Source organism: Dipodomys merriami, unplaced genomic scaffold (assembly GCF_024711535.1).
Source record: "Dipodomys merriami isolate MVZ:Mamm:240054 unplaced genomic scaffold, mDipMer1.0.p SCAF_13, whole genome shotgun sequence".
NCBI lineage: Eukaryota > Metazoa > Chordata > Mammalia > Rodentia > Heteromyidae > Dipodomys > Dipodomys merriami.
Genome location: NW_027202604.1, coordinates 14720077 through 14739210, shown reverse-complemented (window position 1 = coordinate 14739210; position 19134 = coordinate 14720077). Strand labels below are relative to the sequence as shown.

Below are 19134 nucleotides of genomic sequence, written 5' to 3'. Positions count from 1 at the left end.
TTTTTTTTTTGGGGGGGGGCGGTATTTTGGAGATGGAATCTCAGGACCTTCCTGCCTGGCTGGTCTTAAGCTGCAAGCCTCCAGATCTCAACCTCCTTAGTAGTTAAGATTACAGGCATGATGCACCAATCTCAGAATAATTTGTAATGGTTTAAGGCAGGCTCAGTAAACTTGGTAACAAAGGCTGGACAATAAATATCTCAGGCCTTTTGGGCTACAGTCACTGCCACCAGACTCTGCCACTTCAAGAGAGAGCTGGTGTGTCATGTTCCAATAAAACTTTACTGACCATAGCTGGGTGTTGATAGCTCATACTTGTAATCCTACCTACTCAAGAGGCTACAATCTGAGGATCATAGTTCTAAGCCAGCAGGAAAGTCCTGGATGCTTATCTCCAGTTAACCACCAAAAAGTCAGAAGTAAAGCTGTGGTTCATGTGGTAGAGGGCCAGTATTAAATGAGAAAGCTAAGGAAGAGTCTCCAGGCCTTGATTTCAAGCTCTAATACACACACACACACACACACACACACACACACACACACACACACACACACACACACACACACACACACACACACACACACACACACACACACACACACCCTTTACTAAGAAAAACAGGCTACAGACCAGATCTGCCTTTAAGACCGCTGCTTTCAGAAAAAAGAAATTGAAATGAATCCTCCTTCTAGTAACTGCACGTTGCTATAAAATTCACACTTTCCTTCACTTTTAGGGTCAAAACGCCATGACAGCCATATGTCACAGCGATGTGACTGTGTCTCACAGATACTCGCACTACAGTGCTCTGTGAGGGCCACATGTTTCTCTAAAACTAACCTCACATCTACCCTTTTATTAGTGAGGGAGGTCAATATGTCTACCATAAATACATTTTAAATTCCTTCCTGTGTATTCTGTCTACGGGGATTATTTATCATGCCTGGTTCCCTGGCCTAGAGCCAGGGAGAATATGGGAGTTTTAATACCCTTAATCCATTACATGGACTTTTTAGAGCTCCATGAGACAAAATAAAACACAGTCTCATGGTCATATATGCAATAAACCTGATATGTCACTTAATATTTCATGGCCCATTTCATATTTCACCTGTGATTGTCGCCAGCAGACAAAATACATTATGACATGATTTTGAAATCTTTTTTTGGGGGGTCCATTTTTTCCTGTTTGTTTAGAAAAAATCCTGACAATTCAAAACCCACACATCTCAGTGTGGACTTTGAGGAGTGGTTATTTGCTCCCTAACATTCTCTACTTGCGAAACCACTGTCCACTGACAGAAGTGACCCAGTCAATAGCATTGTGGATCATTGATCATGTTGATTTTGATTAGGCCATCTCACACTGGATGGGATTCTGGGATTCACACATGCACATGCACATACGTGTGTGGTGTGTGAGTGTGTGTGTGTGTGTGTGTGTGTGTGTGTGTGTGTGTGTGTGTGTGTGTGCTGGTATTGGGGCTAAAACTTAGGATATGGGTGCTTTCTCTTAGCTTTTTTGCTCTAGGCTGGTGCCAGCTCTAATAGTTGAGCCACACCTCCGTGTCTGGCATTTTGGTGGTTAACTGGAAACAAAAGTCTCATGGAAATTTCTGCCCAAGATGTCTTCCAGCTGTGATCCTCAGATCTCAGCCTCCTAAGTAGCTAGGCTTATAGGTTTGAGCCACTGGTGTCCAGAGTCACCACCTTTTTGTTTTAATAAAGAAACAAGTTATTCCTGCAGCTAGTTAGCATGGTTGTGCTGCTGTCTAAAGATGGCATCCACTGTGAGTCATGGCCCATGACATAGGAGGGCTTCTTTTGCCCAAGCTACTTATAAATCTTCCCTCACCCCAGCCACATCCACAGAGCCCATGGATGAGTGCCACCTACCTCTCACCTGCACACACTCTCTTGTATTTTAAGATGCAGATGTGTGCTGGCAGGCCTGTTGAATTTTTATTTGTTTCTCCAGGGGACATTGAATTGCTGGACGTTGAATTGCTGGACATTGCAATTCAAAACAATAGCAAAAGACCTGGAGGTAATGGGTCATAACACTCACTCAGTACCCACTAGCAAAGGGTTAGATCACTTGCTCTCTGTTACCTTGTATGAAGCATCTGTTTCATATGAGCCACTTGAAAGTGCATGCATCTGTAAATTATAAGCTGCGTGTGCACATAATTTCATGAATTAGGACATAAAAAGGAATTGAACAGTAGGGGCACAGCAATTAGAGTAACTGCCCATTTTGTTAAGAATGTATTGTTTTCAGGCTTCCCTTGGGAATTCCTATGATTCTGTAAGTTCTGAGGCTACAACCTGCCTTGTTCCTTTCTCCCTGAGGAGTAAACAGTCTTTGACTTTATCCAGTTGGCACCGAGAAGGCCTGATAAGACACAGAGCTGAGTTCAGGACTCAGATGTCTTTTCTCCTATGCAGAAGGTATGACTTGGGACTAAAATTTTCACATCTACAACTTTCATCTAGAAAGTGGGGGAGATCAAAAGGACTTCACTTCTGGCTACTTTTGAGGAAGTGAGATAGTTTGCTTTAAGCACTTGACAGATAATAATTACTCAGTAAATTATTAATTGTGATGATGGTGATCATTTTATATTAATAAAATCGAACCACAAGTTGAAACCCCTTGGGGGAGAGGAGCAATGGTGGTTCAAAGGGTCTTTTTGTTTGTTTGTTGTTTGTTTTATTGGATACTGTGTTTGAGTGGTACTGGAGATTGGATGTAGGGCCTTATGCCTACTTCCCAAACACTCTACTAATTGAGCTATCTCTTCAGTTCTTTTACTACAATTATTTTTCAGATAGAGTCTCTAGCTAAGTTTGCTTGGACTGACTTTATACTGGGATCTTCCTACCTCTGCCTTCCAATTGCAGAGTTTACATATGTGTACCATCATGCCCAGCCCAAACCTTTTTCTTGATTGTTGTTTTAGATTTATTTCGATGTGCTTTCTTGTCACCATTTCTCAGGATGGACAAAAGCAAGGGCAAGGGAGGGGAGTGGTAAATATTCTGGGTGGCAGGAAATCACCATCAGAAACTCTGTTCTCATGAAAACAATGTGAGTACCAGAAGTCCACGAAAATATGCTCATAATTTCATGAGGTTTCTCAGCTAACACATTTACAAGGACTTGGTCTAACAACCAACCATAAACTTCTCACCTTTTTTTTGACTACTCTGGTTATTCTGAGTAATCTAAACATCTATAAACAAAGAAAAGCAGAGCAGTTCTTAATTTCAAGTTCTTAACCTCATTTGAGAAGTTCTTAATTTCCAGTTCATTTCCACTGAATGGCACTCAGCATAGTTTCTGAGCACCTACTATGTGCCAGGAACTGGATTATAAAGCAGGACATCCAGATGTGAGCAGGAAAAAGCCTTTGTGGAAGAGAGTGCCCAAAGGTTTCTTTCTTTCTTTTTTTGGGGGGGGAGGGGGGGGTCCAGTCCTGGGCCTGAACTCTGGGCCTGGGCGTTGTCCCTCAGCTTTTCAGGCTCAAGGCTAGCGCTCTACCACTTGAGCCACAGCGCCACTTCCGGCTTTTTTTCCTGCTTATGTGGTGCTGAGGAATCAAACCCAGTGTCTCAGGCATGCAAGGCAAGCGCTTTACCACTGAGTTACCTTCTCAGCCCTCAAAGGTTTCTTGTATGGCTTGTTCTTCTCAGCCTCCCCAAATTTGTTAAGATAGTCACATTACCTTAAAAGTTGTTTGAAAATGTTGAAATATGCTATGTGTCCATGTAAAAAAATAAGTAGATATGAAGCACAGAAATAGGTGTAGATTATGGTCATGATGTGATTACTATAGGAAATAGAATTTTTAAATTTTATTTTAATTTATTTTAATTTATTTATTGCTGGTCCTGGGGTTTGAATTCAGGGCCTATGCGCTGTCCCTGGGCCTCTCTGTGTTCAAGGCTACTTTCTGCCTTTTCTGAGTAGTTTATTGGAGATAAGGGTCTCATGGACTTTCCTGCCTGACTGCCTTTGAACTGGGATCCTCAGATCTCAGCCTGTTGAGTAGCTAGGATTACAAGTATGAAGTCCCAGTGCCAACTAAGAAACAGAATTTTAAGTCCAGCCTCTGGCAATTTCATAAAATTCTTGAGTCAACTCTGCAAAGTAAGTAGGCAACATTTTCCAGGCCCCATGAGAAACAGTTCCCCTCTGAAGGAAAAGCAGTTAAACAATGAATAAAATCACCACTCTACAGTTTTCTGTTTACATTCTCTGGCAGTCTATTTGCTATTGACTTCAAGAGATAATTAGAGCTTGCTAACAGCAATGGAAGCAGAGAATAAACTAAAGAGGAAAGGGAAAACAAACACTGGGTAAAATAATAGCTGGAGTGTACACAGCCATGCTGTCCCATATGGTAACCACTCACTGCATGCAGCTACTTAAAATTTAATTAATTAAGGTGATGTAAAATTACCAGATGCATTTGGTAATTTGGTACATTTCAAAAGCTTGGTAACCACACATGGGTAGAGGCCACAGTGTTGGACAACAGGGAAACTTGCAGCTCATTTCCATCATGGGAGAAAGTTCTACCAGCCGGTAATGATTGGGAGCACAGGATCAGGGGTTTGCCCCTGACCTTTGGGGTATTCCCTACAGGTCCTGAGTGCAGACTGGGGGCTGAGAACCTTACTTGACTCTCCAAGGTTCTGTTTCATAAGGGAACTGAGTCATCAAAATACAACAAAACACCACCCACAAACACACAGGATCACACAAACAAAAAGCAAAGCTGGTCATTTGAATGGTTGATAGAACGACCCATGTCCAGTTATTCAGGGTAAAACTTTCCACTTTTATGCTTAAAAAAAAACATAATAAAATTCTTGGGGTGGGGATCATCTGTTTCTGAGTTTAACATGTCAAAATACTGTTTTTTAAGTCTCTGATGAAGACTTTGATGTAAAGTTTTTACAGAAAAGCCCAATGGACTCACATTCCAGATGGAGCAGGAGGGGCTACTTGGAGCTCAGCTCCCACCAAGGAGGCGGTGGGAACAGGGTCTGCCCACCTCTGCTGCATCTTATGGGCCTGCATCATGCAACATTCCACCAACATTCCACCAGCATTCCTCTGCATCTTATAGACTGACACTGCTTCCACGTAGACCCTACTGCATGACTTCCAGCGAGTCTTTTCAATTTGTCCATCTGTCTCTATTTTCTCAAAATACACAATTCAGGGCTGCCCATGGTAATACATGCCTGTAATCTCAGCTACTGTGGACAGAGAAGTCAGTAGCATCATAATTCCATGTGATGCACACCTGTCATCCCAGCTGTTCAGGAGACAGAAGTAAGAGGATCATGGTCTAGGCCCGTCAGGCAAAAATGCAAGGCCCGCCCTATCTTAAAAGTAAGAAAAGCAATCAAGTTGTTCAACTAAAAGCCTCTGGTACAACTATTGATGTCAATTAAGAAAACAAAAATAAAAATATAATACAGCAAAGAAGGGCTGGTGGTGTGGTTCCAGTAGAAGAAGGTTTGCCTAGCCAATGCAAGACCTTAAGTTCAAAGCCCAGTACTGCCCAAAACAAATCAATAACAATTAGAGTTCAGACCAAAGAAACCAGTACAAAACAATACATACAAACCCAAAATATGAAAAAATGTATCGTGTTTGAAATAGGTTTGAGGTCTGAATAAGAGCATTGTCTGAGAGGCCAATAATGATCGTGACTCTTGTAATTTAAGCACAACAGATACATAAAACTGATAGCAAATAGCAAAATAGCCATTCAAGTTCACCATGCTTTGGGATGTTTTCTTCCTCCTTTTTTTAAGTACCCAGCCACACTTCCCATCTCAATCTTCCCAGGAACCTCCACAAATTCCAGACTAGCCCTGCACACTCTGTGCGCTCCAGCAATCACAACGAGCCACCCAGCCTTGACAACAAACAGGATGTGAAAACAAAAGTGTAAAGTCTTCGCATAGTTTGGGCAGTTTCCTCCACTTCGCAAAAGGCTGTGGTTTATACCAGGGGGAAAAAATAATATGATCAGAAGTAGGTGAGTTATAATTCTTTACCTGTATGGTCCATCTTTTCCCCCAAACTAAAACACTCCATGGTCCTCTCTTGGCATTGTCTGGGCGCAAGAAGTTCTCAGATATTCTTCACTCCAGAAGTGGAGATGAGGGCTGGGAAGATGGCTCAGTGGTAGAGCACTTGCCCTGCATGCATGAGGTCCTGGGTTCGATTCCTCAGCACCACACACACAGAAGAAAAAGAAAAGCCAGAAGTGGCTCTGTGGCTCAAGTGGTAGAGCGCTAGCCTTGAGCTGAAGAGCTGAGGGACAGCGCCCAGGCCCAGAGTTCAAACCCCATGACCGGACCGCCCCCCCAAAAAAAAAGAAAACCAGAAGTGGAGATGACAGTTAAGCAGCTAAGATCAGAGACCTTTCCCACCCCCGGCCTCCTAAGGAGTCAACTCATATACATATACAAGCTGGAGCAAAGACCTACCTGCAATTAGAAATCCAGCTCTCCAGCTACTATGACTTATGTGATTTTAGATTATCCTCTCTGAGCCCAATTTCCTCATGTATAAAATCATGACAAGAATATCTTCTTCATAGGGTGGGGGAAGTTGAACTGATAATGTATACACAATCACTGAATATTTAACCAGCCCCCAAGCAAGCTAACTAAAAGCCCTACCATTGAAATCAGTTTAGCTTCTTTCAGCAGACAATATGTTCCCTCTTATTATTAGGCACACATCTACGATTGTAACCCTGCAGGAAGGATTGCAGGACAGTTTTTACCACTTCCCCACAGAGAGGCAGATTTATTAAGTTTGAGCTGGCCCTGTGATTGACTAACCAGTAGAGAAGAGGTTTCTGCTAGTTCTGCATCTTTAAGAGGGCTGAGAGCGTGGCTGAAAAGGCTGGCGCTGGGCCTGCTCACTTCCAGAGACCACCAGCCACATGGTGTTGCTACAGACCACAACCCCAGCTGAGCTCCCAGCAATAGCCAACATCCAGGCCCACTAGCCCTGTGGAGGAGGGGGAGGACTTCCTGGACCTCCACCTCACTTAGCCCTGGCTGCTGCAGTCTGGCTAATCACATTGAGTACAAGATCTACTCAGCTGAGCCCTGTCAATCCACAGACTAAATAATCAATTGTTAGACAACTAAATTTGAGAATGGTTTTGTTACATGGCCAATAAATCACAGAAGCACTCATAAAGAATAAGAGGTTTTCTTTCTTTAAAAACAGCTAAGCTAATCAAACCTAACAGAAGAAGCACATAATTACTTAACAAACACTCCATATGAGAGTTTTCAAGGAGCATATCTAGAGGGTATGCACTTATTTTCCTGGCTCAAAATGAGTTGACAGTTCCTCGTGGTGGCTGGGCACTGGTGGTACATGCCTGTAATCCAAGCGACTCAGGAGGCTGAGATCTAAATCATGATTCTAAACCAACCTGGGAAGAAAAGTCTGTTCAATTAACCATTAAATCTGCAATTAACCACCAAAAAAAAAAAAAGCTAGAAGTGGAGCTGTGGCTCAAATGGTAAAGCACCAGCCTTGAGCTAAGGGACAGTGTCCAGTCCCTGAGTTCAAGCCTTAGTACTGGCACAAAAACAAAAACAAAAAGAATCAAAGAAACCCTCATCATTGTCATTCACCTGGAGAGGTTCTTGAGGCATCATTCCTGTGGGAAACCTTCACACTTTCATGCTTCCTTCATGGTGACTGAAATGGAGAACCTACTTGATCATCCACTGGCTGCACCAGCCGTGGTTCTCAGTAGTGATCAGTTGTTTCCATCACCAGTCGGAGGTCCAAAGTATAGAGGAGATGTCCATATTCTATGGGGGTTGTGTCACAGTGAGTTGTGTATGCTAGTTTCTCCCTTTGTGAGTTTAGAGAGAGCATAGACAGTGCCTGATCCATCTTGGAATCCCAGAGATAATTCCAAGGAGCTTGGCACATGACAGAGACCCAGAAGCCCTTTGCTGGGTGGAATTCTGCAAGGACAAATTCATCATCAGGAAATAAAAATGTACTGCGCCACCCACAGTGTCACGGGGCTAAGTGTATTGTTACATCATTGAAGATGGGCAGGCTCACTTGTAAACGCCCATCAGCTGTGTAAGACCTAGGTGTTGAATAAATGGATGCCTTCCGAATGAATCAGGACCACAGAGTCTCTCAAACTGTGATGAACAAGAAGGACTCTCATGTAGGTGAGGAGGAGCCACTTCATTGAGGAAAAGTGATCATTTAGATGTGACTTAGAAAAAAAAATGTACCCACTATTCAATAGTAGCAAAGGAGCCCAAACCGTAGGGTCATCCAAAAAAAAAAAAAATTCAAAGCAGAAAAACTCTAAGTTTTTTCAGATGAGAACAGAATCACAATTTACATGAGGTCTAATCCTGCAATGTAGACATTCTTGTTCTCAGTTCATAACTGGAGAAACTGACCTTGTGCTGAGTATGGATAATTTGGTTATCTCAGACCACCAGACAACGTCTTGTAGCAGAGGGAGAAATGCCAGGGAGGGTATGTGTGTGAGAAGAGGGGGGCAAAGAAGCTGTAAAACTCTTAGGACTGACCACTTGTTCCATCCTCTGTTGGGGGCATGAAGTGTGCCTTGAGGCAGAGGTGATTCACATAGCATTGTAATGCTAGCCATTTGTAGCCAATTCTTGTCAAGGCACAGAGAGACCCCCACTTACCTGCATTCTCCAACAGTTTATGCAAATCCAAACCTGCTCATCCTATCTCCAGTTCCTATTGTTTCCTCTGATAAGCAGGGCCCCAGTGAACAATTAAAGCTTTCAATAAATAATCTCTAAGCACATTCATTTGATTGACTGTTATTTGATACAGCAGTTAGTTTCAATGGGGCAGTTAATATTGATCACATAAAGTACTCCAGACAAACATGAAACAGTTCCAGAACTCCATGGATTATTACCCTTTATCTGCCAGTCATCTGGGCTACTTGTAATGGTCATGGAATTTAAAATCAATAATAACAATTAGTGTTCTGTACACCAAAACGGATGAATCATGGGAAATGGGTTTTCATATAAAAATCAAAGGGGAAAGCAGACCTATAACCGGAAAAGATTTTGGTTTTTTTGTTTTTTGTTCTTTTTTAATTTTCAGAGCACATTTGGTAAGACATTTGCAATGCAAGTCTTTGAAACAAGCAACTAGAGAGAAAGAAGTGGAGAAAGAAGCTAGAGAGAAAGAAGCAGGAAAAGAAGCGGCCATTAAAGATGGGAGAAAGATAAAAATGATCAAACTCAGTCTCAACAAATATACTAACATGAATGCGACTGGTTATTTACTTACTTTACATGTGTGTGTCTAGCTATCTTTTTCAGCTTTCAATTTGTAGGCAATAAGTAAGGACTTTATTTTTTTAAGTAAAAAGGGCAACAATGGTATTTTTAGTCCTGTGATGTCTAGATAATTAAAATGCAAAATGGCAGTGAAATGTTTCATCATTAAACTGTAACCAGTGCATTCAGTGAAATCATCCATTCGAAAGACTTGTTTTTCATTAATTATTTGTTATTTATCTGATGTAAATATAAGAAGGACTAATTAAAATGTATGCCTTTTCATACAACTTCTCGTCATTAAAGCCAATGAAAAGCATTCTGAGGACCATAATGAAATAATTATGTTTGCCATTAAGAATTCTTCTCAATAACACATGGTGGTTCTGAGCTGAATTAAAACATAAGGACCTACATTTCTCTGCCTCCACTTCCATTTTAGTTAATTATACCCCCAAGCTTTCCAATAGATGAGACCCCAGAAAAACCTTTGAAGCTGAAACGGACTTCAGAACATCAGCCTTTTTATAATTATGGACTTTGATGGCATAACAAAGGTACTGTAGCACTGAAAGCTTTCATAATTTTAAGGATTTATTTCATGACTTTTTCTTTTGCTCTAGAAAATTTCAAAATAATGGGATAAATGAGGTCCAAATCTGGCTTTCCTTCAGTTAGCTGTCAAACTCATCTTATTTGGTCTTACCTGCAGTATTTTAAATTCACCTCTTTTGTTTTGATTTGATAAATTTTAGTCTGTGGCAAAACAATATTTGATCAGCATCAGCAAAACAAACAAACATTTCTATCAGTCTGGGTACAATTAGGAGAATAACTCCTTCCATATGAAAACTTCAAAACTAAAGCACTATCTTTAAGACTGGACTGGACTTGCTTAAGTATCAGTGCATTTTGAAAAATAAAATAGAACCCTTTTTCATTTGAACTTTTCCAGATCTCAAGTCAGAGATATTTTAGAGCCAAACACCCTGGATTTACAAGAAAAAGAAGAACAAAAGGAAAGCCTTGTAATTTCTGAGGTGATGGCTTTAGTCATGTTTTCACGAGATGCTGCTGAGGGTGGGAACTCCGTACTTACAGAAGTATATAGGTGATGCTGACAGTGTGAATTCTGTGCCATTTTGTTCTATGGGGAGAGTTGTCAAGACTTGTGTGTGAATGGTATTTAGTGATTGCTGGATAGACTGTCTTAGGAGACAACAGCCAGAGGCTATTAACAGCTAAGAAACAAATACCTCTTCTATGACAGTGTAAAATTATAATATAATCTCAGAACTCTCAGAACTCACTTTATTAAAAGTGCCATCTGCTTTGGAGAATAAGAAACATGATCAGCCACCATCCCCTGGTTACAATCAGCCTTCCTCTTTCTCTTGCCCTTGTTGGGGGGCGGGGGGTGGGGGGGGTGGATTCCATGGACCCGGATTAGAGGAAGTGCTAGGCCAGGCTGGGTCACCTCCCTGACGTCACTTCCTGTTATCCTCTCCTTATCATTTCAGGGGGGGGCAGGAGTCTTATCTTTCTGAATGGCCCCCTTTTGGGTTCTCCACCCAGCAAGGTCACAGAAAAAGCAAGTCAGCAGCCTTCTGACAGTTAAAATTCCCGTCTAAGAAATTCTGAACACTCAAGACAAATCATAAAAAGCCTGCAGACTTGGTTCCAGCTGCTTCCTAGGGGAACAGAACTTTTGAAACTTTTGAAGATGCTGGAGGGAGGGATAGGGAGAAATAGGCTGGATATTGACAGATGAGGTGGTGTTATTAGATCTTACAAGGCAAGGCAAGGTTATCTAACCTCCTATTTAACAAGTAGTCCTTAGGTCATGCCACTTACAGACTGAAGCCCGAGAAATCCAAACCTGACGTGTCTGTCCTCCTTCCACATCACCTCCAATCCATTTTAAGAAGGTAATTGAGGGTACAGATTTGTTCAAAACCATTCAATTGAATTACATTCCCCTCCCCCATCAACACACATACACACACACACACACACACACACACACACACACACACGCTGGTGTGGGAAGCAAAGTCCAATCCATTTTGCAAGGACACCTTCTATTTACTGATGTATTTGGCTACAAAAAAAGGGGGGAAAAAAGAAAAAAAAAAGAATTCATACTCAAAAGAATGACCAGAAATGCAAGGCAATCTTCAGACATAATGGAAAAATTAAGCTGTGAGTACTCCAGTAATACTGACCATAGAATCAAACAAAGACTTTCTGTGCCACTCCTGGGTTCAAGGGGCAGCCTAGGAGATGTCGTAATAGGGAAATACCTGGCATATTTCAGTGATTTATGTGGGAACGATGGCAGTACATTTGAAAGTGGGTTATTCTAGAAAATCAGAGATATATGATTGCCATAACTACCCTGTAATTTGAAAGGCAAGATTCTATAGTAATATCTTTGGAAAGGATTGGAGCCAAGATTTTTCTGATTAACCTTCATCAAAAACTCCCATTTCTGAAATAATCTATTTAATTGATAGTTAACTGAATTTATATTAGAACATTTAAAGTATAAAAATGTCATTTAAGAACGAATTTATTGGCACTTACGCATAACTCAAACTCTGCAGAGTTCTAAAATGAACAGGGCATTTTTTGTTGTTGTTAAAGTCCTGTATATTTGTGAAATGATGTTTATATTTTGCATCTGTGTTTTACATTTTCATCTTCCCCAAACACTTTCTAATTTTGTTCAAATATTTATTATTAAAAATTATAATTTTGTGAGATGTATTTAAAATCTTGAGCATTTATCATTCATTTCCCTTCTGGAGTAGAGTTTAGTGAAGCTTGTGGAATGCATAAAGATAAAAACAAACAAACAAAAAAACCCCAAAAACCACAAAACCCAGTAAAGATTTCTTTCTTTCTTAATCTCAAGGCTTTACAAATTATGTAGCCAGCAAATTCTAAATGTCTGATATCCAAAAGGACTTTCTTTTATTTTTTATGCTTTATGAATATATATGTGTATCTATGTATATATTTAAAAGTTTTTGAGGGTACTGCCTCATCATATATATGGTTAGAACCTGGCTTTCAGAACCCAGAAGGAAGCCCAGTATCTTATTCAGGTCATCTAGTGAAACAAAAACTGACATTCTGCCATTTATCTATTAAGAAGGGGAAAAAACATCCAATTCTATGCAGACCTATACATTTCTGGTGGTGAATCAAATTCAAACTAGAGTTTCCCAATTAATTCCAAATGAATCACTTCAGTGTAAACTCATCAATATCTGTCTCCCACTGTTGTGTCTTAAGATTTTTCAAAATCCTACCCTTTCCTGGCATTAAAATGTACATTTCTGCATTTTTGTTCTCCTGAGTTGCCAGTCAAAGCTCTCCTACCAGTTATCCCAACTTATCTGTGTATTGAAAGTGCATTAACATTTCTTTTCTACAGGAAAGAAAAAGTTTATGAATCTTCCACTTGTTTGCAAAATGACCCTTCCCTGCACTCCTTCTGAGATTTAAGTAAAAGTCCCCCCCCCCTTTTTTTTCCCTCCTTCTGATGGTGCTAGCTACACTGTCATGTGTCTGGGAAGCAGAAAATTATGTCCTACTTTAGAAAAACAATTGAGCCTTTTAACTGAAATATTTATTCAAAACCCCATTCAATTCTTATGGTGTCTGTCAATCTTTATTTAGTCTCTCTTTCACAGGGTATCTTTGATTTTGCCATTTTGACCCCAATTTATATCTCACTAGGAGAGGATTTAGATACTGTTTAATACTTAAAATTCAGGTGGCAGGGTTTGGAGAAAGGGACTTTTCTTGTACCGTAATCACATATTGTTGCTATTTGTTTTTAAAAATAATTTATTCTCATTAACAGACCAATATCTTATTTCAAAAAGAAAACTCCCCCCCTGCCTTTTTTTCCCTTTTGATGTGTTGAGTAGAGAGAATACAGGGAAATGAGCCAAGAAGTTGTCACCCTCATGATTTCAAAAAAGCAACTATATTTAGACCAAAAAAATATTAAGATTGAGCCTATGCCCTAAGCAATTAATACAGAAAACATCTGGGGCAGCCTCAGTCCAGGATAATTGAGGAGGCATCAGAATAGTAAGCGTTCCAGGACAAGGGACAAGTCTTCATGCCTACTATCCCTTAGTTAACAGCCTCTGATGTGATTCTGAATGTTTGCAATAAGCAATTCACAGGTCCTGCTACCATTGGGGCAGCTGGCTGGCATATCATTTTTCTGTGTTTAAAATTTAAAAAGAAAATAAAGGGAATATCTTAACATATTTCAAAGTGAGGTTTTGGTCTATTCAATGTTTGGAGGTTTTATTCTATTAAACACACACACACACACACACACACACACACACATCACCACTACCACACCATCATCACCACCGTTAAAAAACTAGGTAGGACCTCAAAGCTGAAAATAGTTGAGGCTGGAATTAAATTCTATTTTTCTCTCTTTGCCCATTCTTTCTTTTCTCCGTATTAAGAGCACAAACAGATCTGTGTCTCGTCAAAACAGCCATTAAGGAAAATGGAGAGGACTGTGCGGTTTTATGTTTTTAGTTATGTAAACGTACCCTTCACAGGCTTTTATTTCAAAAGCCCCAACTACTAATTCCATTCTGCACCCACCACTGAGTGCCTCAGACATGTTAGGATCTTTAAAAAAAATATTTTTTAAGAGAATGTTTTAGTTTTGTTTAAGTTTGAAAACTTAATCACTGGGACAAGTAAACTGACTGGTCATAAAGTGGTTTAATAGAAAAGGAAGCCGCCCTGCAGGGGCACAAACAATATTTACATTTTATTTATTTAACCTAAAGTTGGGGTGTGGGATTTAAAACCTTTGTGAAATTGACCACAATAAGCACTAATTGCCCTGCTTACAATTGCAAGGCACTGGAATTTCTGAAATCCCTTGGTCAAATGTCTTTATTTACTTTGTCTAATGCAAGTTTCTTTGATTAGCTAAACTTTGCTGTTATCAACCCTTCTGGCTTATCGGTTGCCCTAGGCAAATGACACGTTCACCACTGGCTCTCCGTAGATAAAGCAAATCCCTTGTTTAACTTGGTGGAGAACAAACAAAGCTTTTCCCTCTACACTTAAAACCTAATAGGCATGGTTTGGAGGTCTAATTACAAAAGGGAGAATTCCTATGAGTAAAAGCTCTACGAAGCCGGCTAACTTTCCAAAGGGATTGTGAGCATTTTTTAGTTCCTCTTCTGTTCAAAAATATGTTTCATCCCAACTTGCTTTTAATAAGGAAAAGTTTAACAGCAACCCATTGCTCTGGGATTTCAAGTGGAATTGCTCATAGGCATCTTAATTGCTACAGAAAAGATCAGTCTAAAGGATCCATTAGGGAACTAGAAATTATTTTGTAAGACTCAGTTCCTTTTGATTTCTCAGGAAAGAAAATGAACAACCAAAAAAGACAAGGCACTGCGAGAGCCGCTGAAGACCAAGACACTATCTGAAACCATACCCTTTTTGTCCTGCTTAGGACTCAACAAAATGCTAAGTCAGACCACCATTCTGTTGGCATCATACGCCTATTGATTTTTCATCTACAAACCTGTTGATTTCCTGGCCTAAGAAGCAAAGTCTTTATTGTGAAGAGAAAGTCTCAGAGAGGGTGCTTTAAACCTTGTCATTGTAACCCCTTTTCTTCCCCCCCCCCTCTTTAGATAAGCCACCGTGTTATTAGGAAAACTCAATTTCTTCCAGTTAAACTTTGACCTCTTTGAAAACAAAGATTTAAAATGTCATTTTCAGGCTAATGCTCCAATGAATTGTCAAATAAAGTACTAAAAACATTTTGATAGATAGCTGAGCCATTTATCTAAATCACTGTCAGGGAACCAGGGCATCCTTCCCCGGTCACCCGAAGGTGGGTTTTTCTAGAACTCCTGGTCATTTCTCAAGCCCAGCCAAGCTACTGTTGACCAGATGTGAGCCTCTGCATGACATCAGCATCAGATAACCAAATAGTCAAAAAGAAGAAGGAGGAGGAGGAGGAGGAGGAGGTGGTGGTGGAGGTGGCGGCAGCAGAAGCAGCAGCGAAGAAGAGAAGAAGAAGAAGAAGAAGAAGAAGAAGAAGAAGAAGAAGAAGAAGAAGAAGAAGAAGAAGAAGAAGAAGAAGAAGAAGAAGAAGAAGAAGAAGAAGAAGAAGAAGAAGAAGGAAGAGGAAGAGGAAGAGGAAGAGGAAGAAGAAGAAGAAGAAGAAGAAGAAGAAGAAGAAGAAGAAGAAGAAGAAGACAAGGAGGAGGTGGAAGAAGGAGGAAGAGGAGGAGGAGGAAGAGGAGGAGGGGGAAGAGGAAAACACAGGGCTAACCCATTTACATTTCTCCCCCCTTTCACCCATGCCCAGGTTCCTGGCTGAATTGCAAGATTTGGAAATAATGGATGGCTCAGCCTGAGGGGTGTTCATTGCCAGTAGTTTTCTCGCAAAACAGGCAAGTTCTTAGAGCAACAAAGTGACTTGGAAAGGTGGCAGTGGGGTCAATGCTAAGAAATACTGCCTTTCCTTAGCAAGAAAAACATTGGAGGCAGCAGCCTGGACTGGTGGTTTATGAACTTCAAGAGTAGCAGCCACCTTAATTAGGCTACACTCCTTGCAGGGAATATGTCACATTTTAATTACTTTGGACTGTTTGGGGGAGAGGGAGGATTTTCTACATCTCCAAACATAGTAAAGTTCAATTCCCCTCTGCACATCTCTTAGTAAAAACTAAAAAGAAAAACAAAAAACAAAAACAAAAGTAGGACATTGTATCCAATTGTCCTACTTGAAGAATGTTTCAAAGTCCTGTGGTCACCTTCCACTTTCTTTCTCCTTCCTTGTATATTTAAATAAAATAAAATACAAACAAATTTTCCAAGAGACTATCAGAGCAATCAAGAGCATGGGAGCTGGGGAAGGGTTGTTGGAGGAGGAAGTATCTACCAGGAAAATTTCAGCAGTGGTAATCAATAATGCACGCCAGCCTAACACTCCCCTTTTCAGCATTAAATCATTAAAATCCTTTGTCTTGTTCCCAACGCAGGTTATTTCCAATGTCTTTATTGCATGCAAAAGAGTATATATATGCATATATGTATATATATATATATATACATACATATATTTGTGCTAGAAGAAGGGGGTAAAAAAAATCAAACCTACATTGAGCAGTGTGTCGATGCTGCCATTCGGTTTGGGTCAATCCGCGGAAGCATGCTTTGAGGGCTTTCTCTTGGAGCATGCAGGAAGACGGGCTTGCAGTGTAGAAATCCAGGATCTGCCCGGGACTCACTGACAGAACATCCATACAGTCAAACATGATCTCCCCGGCACCGAATGTCTGCAAAAGTGCTTATCCGCTAGGTGTGGAGGCAAATGGCATAGAAAAGTCCACCCAACTCCATCAAACTCTGCCCCTTTTTTGGCACGTAGGCTGTTGGTCTTTTTCCCAGCCCCGAATCATGAATTATGACAGACAAGCCAGCTAAAAGCCTGTAATTGATCCAAATGATCATTTACCATTTTCCAGGCTCGCTCGGCCAATCCAGCCGGGGAGGGGGGTGCTCAGAAAGCTCCCAAGTTCTCCTGGCGAGGAAAAGCTTGCCAGCCTCTTCCAAACGCCTTCGGGATCCTACCCCCGCCGTGCCCGCAGCAGCCCTGCCCGGGGAGCTCGCGTCCTCGGCATGCCAGTCCTCTCGCGGCGCGCGCGGGGGAACTCTGTCCCCCCTTTGGCAAAGAATAGACCCTCCTGCCTCTGAACAGCTCACTTCCTACTACTTCTGTCACACAGAATGAAAGATTGAATTGCCTAATATATGCGAGTGAACTTTCGGTGAACCCTTCCCGGGCTGCTAACCTTCAAATGACCCAACCCCGGTCTGACATCACCAACTCCCAGGATCCTCGCAGCGCTTTAAAAACTCCCAGCAGCCCTGCCCGCGCCGCAGCCGGGAGGCGCGCGGCCAGCGCGCACCGGCGCTGCGGGCTCGGCCCGCCGCCGCAGACAATGCCCCGGCCCGGGGTCCCGACGCTCCCGATCCCCGGAACCGGCCGCCCGCTCTCCTGGAGCGCCGCTGCGTTCTTGGGCATCTCTTTATGCATTCATTAATTTCGATGCTGCTGCGCGCGCGGCTTGGAGAGCTGCGGTTTCCCCCCCTGTCCAGAATTCACACACCCCCATCCACACACACACACACACACACATACTCCCACCCCGCACCCCACCCCGTGCGCCTCTCTGGATGTTCGAGTCCCCGTCACTTAGGTATTTTTCCACTTCTGAAATTGCTGCGAGCCTGCCTGGCGGGGATGGGGCGGGGTGGGGGGCGGAGGGGGGGCGGAGGGGTAGAGTTGGGGTTGGGAGGGGTGGGGGTAAGGTCTTGTTTGGAGAAACTTTCCATCGAAATGTCTTTTCTCTGGCTCTCCCCTCTTGCCAGCCAGCCCTGGCTGGAAGAGATGGCATTGATTCTGCAGTGAAAAATTCACCTTTCAGGATCCACTTCACTTCTCCGGGCTGACTGCCACACACATCGGGAAGTGCCAGGAACTGGTTACTCCCCAACCCTGGCCGCTCCCTCAACCCACCCACCTACCTATATACAACGCATCCGATCTACAGCTATACATGGTTTAGATGATGGAGATCTGTGTTCGATCTCCACCTATACATGTTTTCAGTCGTGATGGGAGATGACCTAAGACTCTGTAAGAACACTGATTTGGGGATCAAAACTGATCTAGATTGCAATTCTAGCGGTGCCACTGATGGGCCACAAGTATTTGATCTGACACAGGTATTTAATCTCTCCCGGGCCTCAGTATCCTCACCTGTACAATGGATATATATAATACCACACACCTCAGTGGGTTACTGGGAGGACAGAGAGAATATCTGCAGGGTCCTCAGGAAATATTTGGAAACATTTCTTAGCTGTGACTCATTCTGTAACTTTGGGAGCAGGGAGGCTGACCTGCCTGAGGCCACACGGCTCAGACCATGCACAGCTTAGAAGCAGGGACCAGATTCAATGTGAAAACGACCTTACTGCTCCAGCGTCCTCTTCCCAGTCCCCCATCCCCCTAGTGTGTTGGTGGCCTTTCACAGAAAAGTACGCAGCGCCATGTAATTAAACACATATTTTTTTTAAACTGGTTGAGTATGAGGGTTTTGTATTTCTAAAGTTCAGGATTTTGCCTAGATCGGCCTCTGTTTCATTTTGGCTATTTCTTACAATAATTTTTAGAGAAGATTTCTTCTTTTTCCAATCCTTCCCACACCGAGTCTGCAGAAGAAGGAGATGCTTTCTAGCCAGTCTTAATCCACTGGGAAGAACAGAGGAAACAGTCAGAGGGCTTTCTGGTTTTGGAAGATAGAGCTAACCATTCTGCAGCCATCCTTGTTACTGACAGACTCCAAGGTGGAAGTCTGGGTCCTCCTTTCTCCAAGTGTCTCTGTATTTACCAAGAATTCTTCCACAAAATGCATGCAAGAAAGAAGGTGGGGTGGGGAATGTAGTTGTGGAGATGGGAGGGGATGGTCAGGGGAAAACAAAGGAGGAGGCAACAATGCTTGATAAGAAATACACTCATTACCTTGCTCATGGAATTGTAACCCCTCTGTACTGTATTGTCACAATAAAAAAAACTTATTAATAAAAAAAAAGAAGGTGGGCAGGAGTGACCTGAGCTACCTAGGGAGTGTCCCCCCCCCCCCCCCCCGCCGGAAGCCCACTGTCCGTCAGCCTTTCTA

At 42.0% G+C, this 19134-nt stretch overlaps 1 protein-coding gene across 1 annotated transcript in view; it reads right to left on the bottom strand.

Annotated features, from left to right (window-relative positions):
- The window catches only part of Rarb (retinoic acid receptor beta), a 147434-nt gene extending 130228 nt beyond the window's left edge, over positions 1 to 17206 (bottom strand). Inside the window, exon 1 of the mRNA XM_070018712.1 lies at positions 16548 to 17206. Coding sequence (XP_069874813.1) covers positions 16548 to 16704 — 157 coding nt within the window. The 5' untranslated portion in view covers positions 16705 to 17206. The remainder of the gene's footprint in view (positions 1 to 16547) is intronic.
- Between the last annotated feature and the right edge of the window lie 1928 nt (positions 17207 to 19134).